General features: G+C 35.1%; 1 protein-coding gene across 1 annotated transcript; it reads left to right on the top strand.

The window, feature by feature from the left end:
• The first annotated feature begins 661 nt into the window (after positions 1–661).
• Positions 662–6,880, top strand: LOC107471092 (pre-mRNA-splicing factor PRP46). The gene is made up of 8 exons (XM_016090541.3): positions 662–966; positions 1,194–1,389; positions 1,779–1,879; positions 3,143–3,251; positions 4,303–4,520; positions 4,981–5,023; positions 5,696–5,949; positions 6,084–6,880. Exons 1-8 carry the CDS (start codon positions 779–781, stop codon positions 6,490–6,492), a joined length of 1,518 nt encoding a protein of 505 aa, XP_015946027.1. The 5' UTR covers positions 662–778; the 3' UTR covers positions 6,493–6,880.
• Positions 6,881–7,547: the final 667 nt, after the last annotated feature.

Below are 7,547 nucleotides of genomic sequence, written 5' to 3'. Positions count from 1 at the left end.
TTGGTACCACATTAGTTCTTCTTAGAGGAAGATAGAGTTCAACTCCTCATGCAAACCTTGCTTTTTAATCCACTACTCGAAGTCTTCCCACCTTTTCAAAGACACTTGAATATTATTTAGTTGTCTTTCAAACTCCCTCTTTTTAACAAATACATTTTCAAAAAACTCTTTATTAAAATTAAGCGCATCCTTTTAGACTTTAAGCAAACTCTTAAGTAGCTTTTGGTAGAGAGACGGAGACTGAAAAACTGAGACTGAGAGATAGAGATTAAGAGACAGAGACTGAAATAAATTTCAGTATTCTGTTTGGTGCAAAGTGAAAGACAGAAATTGAAACAAGAATAAAATTCTAATTTAATTTGCAAAAAGGATAAAATTGAAATTAATTAATTAAAATGAGGGTATTTTAGGTATAAAATGTTATTAAAATTTCAGTTTTCGTTTCTAAAAATTTCAGTCCCTTTTATCCATACTTTTTAGAGATACTGAAATATTGAAATTTTAGAGACAGAGATAGAAATTTTTGTACCAATCTCTAAACTAACAAACATGATCTCAATACCTCAAAACAAACACTACCTAATAACTCCTTTACTCCAAACGGTATAAACAACATCCCAAAAAAAGAGGTGGGTTAACCAAGCAGCCTCGAATAAAAAAGAACGGTTACCCTTCTTAGCGGTCTCTCCTTCTTGCATCGAATGAGCAAAGGGCAATGATAAGAATGATAGACAATAATTAAACACCGCTCAATAATAAATCCCAATTTTGCGATTCAATGTCCGCTTCATCGCCGCCGCCGCCGCCGACGCCGTCGATGCCGACAAGTCTAATCGATCTCGATGTGGACTCGCTGTCCCACTGCCTCGCTCACCTAAGCCTCCGCGACGTCTCCGCCTTGGCTATGACATGCACCTCCCTCAAGCGCCTTTCCTACTCCGACACCGTTTGGCTTCGCTTCTTTAGGTTCCTCCATTTCCTTTTCTTCTTTCTTCTTTTGGTTGTGTTTAATTGTTAATAGTTTGGAGAAGCTAAAAAGGAAAGAATCTTTTTCTGCTTTGAGTGCATATTCTTAGAAGTAATGATTTTTGTGAAACTTTATCCAAGTTGATGCGTTGAACTTGAAATTTTGTGTTATAGTACGTAATTTTGTTTGCACTTGTATGTAACTGAACTGAATTGAGAAACTTTAGGGAGCATTGGTGTCTAGAAGTACCTTGGAGCTCTTTGAATACCCGTGGAGCGAGGGATTTGTACCTGGCTAGGCGCAGCGCATTACTGCAGTTCAAGTTCCTTGATCCCGTATCTCTTCAAGTTTATAGACATACTAGTTCTAGATCAAACTTCAACCATTTACTTCTTCACAAAAACCACATCTTCTCAGCACGGGTATATGGATTGATTTCAAGTTTGTGTTTCATTTATATAATCTTTTTATTTATTTATTTTATTTATTTTTCTGCACCGTTAATTTTTGATACATTATATAGATGATCATTAGTAATGGAATAGCACACCAGATAAAGTTTTTGTTCTGTTCAAAGTGACACATATTAAGGAGCTCCTAGAAATGGCTAGTTCTCTGCTCCATTTAATATTTGGCATCTCAGCTTTATAGGCAAATCTGTATCTCTCACTTTACTATATTATTAATACAATTGCCAAGCTGTTGCTTTAGGAGTGTCCATTTCATACTCGTGTCTTGTTAGAACATAAAGTTAAACATTCTTTGACTGTTATTAATCTCGACATTCACTTTACTTATTGTTGTTTACCAGGGTTCAACCATAGAAATGATAGATTTGGATAGGGATGATGCGGGATCAGAAGATGCTAACATTTTGTTCAGTGGTCATAGAGCAAGAATCACCTGTATGAGGTAATAATGTTACATAATTGTTTTTGTGTTTTACAAAAATTAATGAGAAATGATACTTGTAATTATAGGTTTAGACATTATCTGGATATGTAGGGGATCAATGTGTTTGAACTGGAATCCCAAGATAGTGTATATTGATGAACTTTTGTATTACAATGATAGAGAAGCTAAGTAGCAAATGATCAAAAACATGAACTAATTGCTATATCCTTTATTTACAGTGAGTAACTTCTCTAACTAACTCACTAAAGGGATCCTATAATTAACTCGGGATTTCATCATGTTTCTAGTGGTAAGGTAACTTATAATGGATGTGAAATTATTTTACTAGACTTACCAGCACGATATTGGAATCCACAATATACCACCTGGTATTATGTATTTTGTTACTAGCAAATTCACTAGAAATGCAATTGAAATCACCAGTTATTTATTCATGATTTCCCAATTGTTTATATGTTGCTAGGTGCTGTTCAAATTATAGTAATTAATATCTGAGGACAAAGGGGGTGGAGCCTTGAAGTTTAACACACACCCCTTCTGGTGATGTTGTCAGTTATCGTGTCGTGATATAGCGTCAAAAATTTTCTAAGTGGTAATATGTTGCTCGATTATTTTCATTTACAAAAAGATTCCATCAAGTTCTAGTTAGCTGGAGTACAACTTGAGGTTTAAATGATGTTCCAGGAATTTGTCACAGAAGTGAATGGCTGCGAAAATGCATGTGCATATGCATGTACTAACAAATTCTTGATTTTGTTCAATACTCAAAAGAAATTGTGCCTCTATCAAAGCCCTATTCTTTCCCAAACCCAAAGCCCTTGTGCTTCTCCTAATCACTCTCACACGTATGTGATTCTCTTCAAAATCCTGTTTTAGCCACTAAGTTTCTGCGGTGTAAACTGCTGAAGATACTCCTTTTGGTGGCGCTTCTTCAGAGTTTCCTTCCCAGCTTCAAGTTCAGTCTCCCCAGACCTCTCTTTTTGTCATCTTACTTTCATGTTCTGTATTCGTCCAATGCTTTTGTTCGCTTAATCTTTTCCCTTTGAGATTTATGATCCATTGTCAATAGTAAACGGGGACTTCTTTCACTGATGGAATTAGTAAGTCTTTTTAATGCAAATAAGGGGACAATGAACTTAATTATTGAAAAGCATGATTGATGATATCTACCGATGTTCTTTTAATATCGATTTGTACTTTAAAGGAGGCATGGATTTCAGTGTAAATAAGGTTAATATGAACTGTGGAGTCAAATGGCAGGTTGTTTCCCCTTAACGGAGTGTTTACATCTTGTGGAGAAACAGAAGGGGAGCAAAAGTTTTTGGTTACCTCAAGTTATGATCACTCCATACGCTTGTGGGGGAAGAAGGTATCACTTTATTTCATTTGTTTCAAATTCGATCAGCCATAACTTGTGTTGTATTCCTGATGTCTACTATGTTCATTAGTTTGTTTAAGATTATATTAAAAAGAAAAGAGAGATTAACTATAAGAGAAAGCATTTCATTTTATAGAAATTGCAATTTTGTAAGAAGAAAAGAGAACCTATAAAAGAGGATAAGGTATCCTGGTATGGATGCAGAAAAAGTTAAGACCTAAGGTAGTGTTTGGTGGAGAGACAGATACTGAAAGACTGAGACTGAGAGACAGAGACTAAGAGACAGAGACTGAAATAAGTTTTAGTATTCTGTTTGGTGCCAAGTGAGAGACAAAAATTGAAACAAGAATAAAACTCTAATTTAATTTGCACAAAGGATAAAATTGGAATTAATTAATTAAAATGAGAGTATTTTAGGTATAAAATATTATTAAAGTTTCAGTCTCTGTTTCTAAAAATATTAGTCCCCTATGTCCCTACATTTTGGAGGCACTGAAATACTGAAATTTTGGGGACAGAAACAGAAATTTTAATACCAGTCTCTGAGCCAACAAACATGATACTGTGTCTCAGTCTCTCAGTCTCTATTCCAGTACTGCAAAACAAACGCTACCTAAGGGAGCAAGCCGTGTGACAATGCATGCCAATCATCCTCAATATTAGGTAGAGACACAATGTTAAACAATCCAGGTGCTGAGCACCAAAGAAATACGAATAAGTAAATCCTATCCAAACAAAGTCAATAGTTGAGAAGGAACTATTAAAAACTCTAAAACTCCTTTCCGACTAAAGTACTGAACGCATCAGTGCATCCAAAGAAACCAAGGACTGCCACAGAATCTTTGCTTCTTACAAGAGCCAAAGAGAAAGCATTACCGTACTTCAGTTGTTCTTTTAAGAAATTTCTACCTACTTTTAACAAATTTCTTTTAAAATCATTTGTGCTAGGTGCGCCTCTGGCTATTTGTGGCCAGATACTTTTTATGTCACCAACTTTTTTATGCCGAGATTATTTTCAAATGTTATTCTTGCCACATTGTAGGGTTCTTGTCTGCGATGTATGAGAGGTCACAATGGGCCAGTGTTGTCACTATCAGATAAACTATTGGGAGATGATACCTGCAAAGTATTGGCAAGTGGAGGAGAAGATGGTACTGTTCGACTATGGTCCCTTAGTTCAAGTGGAAAACAGAGACAACAATCTTTGAAAGCTACACTATATGGGCACGAGAAACCTGTAGAGTTGATGTTGGTTGCTGGGTATGATTTCCTCTGTTGAACTAACTAAATGTCACTAATATTATGTTAGGAAAATGAAATATTGGGTAGCTAGGTAAAATTAGAAACATTATTCTCTAACCTTTCTGCTATTAATAATATTAAAAAAAAATTTAAAAATAAATGCTGATTCAGGCTCATCGTGATTTTTCTTGTATATCTTGAATTGATGAGTGTGATTGGTACATTACTGTCAATGCTGGAGAGGAAATAGGAAGTAATTTGGCGGCACTTAAATGTGTTTTGAGCTACGCTGTATGATATTTACCAACTGATTTTGCTATGTAGAAGGAAAAGAAATATCTGTCTCTGTCTCTGTTGTGCATGTGTTTGCATATTCAACTTCAATTGTAAATAAGTACAAGTGGTCTTGTTGGTCATCAACTTTAATTATAAATTCATAACCATAGATCCATCATCTATCCTATCCTATTCTTTTCAGGCACAAAACTTCACTTTTGGTGACCATCTCAAGAGATGCTAAGGTTCTTCTCGTCTCTTTTATGTTGTCTTGTTAATGTACTTTGTCAGACTACTTCTTTCAGTCCTATTTTCATAAACTCAAAATGTCTGGATTCTTTCATAAATTTGTTCAGTTTCTAATATATATTGTGGTCATAGCAACATGGCAATGGCACCACTTGTTTAAAGGAGAAAAACACCTTTTGTTAAGTTCATACGTTTTGATATTATTCCTAAAGATAACTAAGATGAGGGTGCTTTAGCTAATCCATGCATAGTTGCCGATTATTCTTCAGTTTTGTCTGTCCAGATTTGAAGCATCTTTTTACAGGATTGATTTATAGCATATATTATTTATAGCTTCAAAATGGGAAGTTTCTTACATATTTCTTTCACCATCCAAAACACTTGGGGCTTACTGTTTTATGCTTATTACGTTTTAAGTTATTAGCTGTTGATCGTGTTATGCTAGATATCATGTTGATGAACCATTTGAGTGTAAATTTGGCTCAAATTTAGTGCAACATTTCTTACAACACTAGTTAATGAAAAAGTGTAAGGTTTATCAACTGCAATGAAAGTTTGTGGTAGTTTGGTTGAATAGACGACCACTATAAAGTTTACTATTTGGTTTAAGACTTGCTCTCAAATCATCTTTCTATACCAGTATTTTAACAATTGTGGAGTTATAATAGGTGAGGGTCTGGGATACGACTACGTCTTCTTCTGCTCGATCATCCTGTTGTGTGGGAATGACTACTCTTCGTGGGGCACCTGTGAACATGAAATGCCATGAAACGCTACTGTATGTGGCAGCTGGTTCCTCTGTCACTGCAGTTGATTTAAGAACAATGCAGAAAGTTATGACTGCAGCTGTGCATCAACCGAAGCTTTATTCATTTGATATTGTACCATCAAAATCTTTACTATGCACTGGTGGTGATGGCAGGTATGATATGTAGGAAATTGGTGATATGATTTTCCTCCTTCAGTTGTTATTCAACTGTCTGACATATTATGTTATCTTTAGTTGGTATTTGGTAATATGGATGATGAGCGCTGACTGAATCGATGATGCTGCAGAGCAATGCTATGGGATATTAGGAGAAATCAAGAAGCATGGAACCCAGATCCAGTTGCTGAGTTGGATGGACATTGTGGGCAAGTGACACTGTTGCACATGGATCCATACAAAGTGGTTACTGGGGGTCCTCATGATGAGTATGTCAATGTATGGGAATCTGACACCGGTGTTCATGCAAATTCCTTGTTTTGCTGTAACGATGAGAAAGAGGTTCCCAAATTTGGCTGCGATACCATGGCTGTAGATGGGCTTAGAATTGTCACTGCCACCATTTGTGATAATGCCACTATTTTGCGCTATAGGGACTTCACGTATGCTACCAATCCTGTAGCAAAACCAGAAAATGATCCACCTTCGAAGTTTTGGTTCTCTCTTTCTGGTGATTACAGTGATGACAACAACTCATGATTTAGGTAGTTCATGGCTGTGTCTTACATATTCATTTATCTGCTTCTGATGGTTTATTCGGCCGGTTCATTAGGGAGCCATCCATTTATGGTCTGCTCAAATTCATGTCGTTGGCATGGTTGAGGACATGTATAAGTGGCCTGGCCGTGCGAACCGTCGCCCAGGATGCAATGCGAATGGTGGAGGGATGTGACAGCAAGTAAATTTTGCTGAGACTCGTTGTTTTTGAAACTAGGTTACTAATACAAGTCTTGTGTTATGAATATTCGTTTGTTCTTTACTTTTATGAATCTACTAGACCTAGATATCGAGGATCATGTCATTCTTGTCTTACAAAAGTATTCTTACAATTATTTTCTTGAGAGTAAGGTATGACTTTTATTCTTAATTTTTGCAAAAAGTTCAAAAATTATTCTTAATGTTTCATATGTATCAATTTACCTTCTATGTGTGAAATAAGTTTCACTTCCACTTCTACACATTAACTATGGGAAAAGTTAATGCTTATGATTAAAATTGAAACTTCCAAACGTCGAGAGCAAAATTGATACATAATAAAACAAGAACATATTTAAAACTTCTTATAATGCACATATTTTAGTTTATATTCTATCTCATAATTGTTATAAGTTTATGCTATCTTTATATTATTTATAGTTTTATCTTATATTTTATTGTTATCCCGTCAATTACCGTTGTAAGTTGTAACTACGAATATATACATATATAAAAAAGAATTGCGTTACTTTCTAAATATGATTTTACTTTGAGAGTTACACTAATTATGTTTTCAAAACCTCTTCACTAGTCATATCCATTTAAATGCATCAAACTAGCATTCGTAATAAAAAGAGATGACAATTTCTTGTTACAGCAGATATTGATATAATTGAAGCAACTATCAAAATATTTTAACCTAAAAAATTAAAGCCGAATTGAAGCCTCACACTTAAACAGCAGCAACTTGCCTTTTGGTTACTTTAATTGAATAGTGTAAACAACAATAGGATCAACCAAATGCAAATAAAAGACATGTATAAAACTCAAAAGCATAA

Source organism: Arachis duranensis, chromosome 10 (assembly GCF_000817695.3).
Source record: "Arachis duranensis cultivar V14167 chromosome 10, aradu.V14167.gnm2.J7QH, whole genome shotgun sequence".
NCBI classification, from domain to species: domain Eukaryota; kingdom Viridiplantae; phylum Streptophyta; class Magnoliopsida; order Fabales; family Fabaceae; genus Arachis; species Arachis duranensis.
Note: the sequence above shows the minus strand (reverse complement) of the source record. Positions and strands in the feature narration are given on the sequence as shown.

Coding starts and splice junctions, on each gene's coding strand:
- LOC107471092 (XM_016090541.3), top strand. CDS start 779: ATGTCCGCTTCATCGCCGCCGCCGCCGCCGACGCCGTCGATGCCGACA. Junction 967..1,193: donor GTTTGGCTTCGCTTCTTTAG/GTTCCTCCATTT, acceptor GAGAAACTTTAG/GGAGCATTGGTGTCTAGAAG. Junction 1,390..1,778: donor ACCACATCTTCTCAGCACGG/GTATATGGATTG, acceptor GTTGTTTACCAG/GGTTCAACCATAGAAATGAT.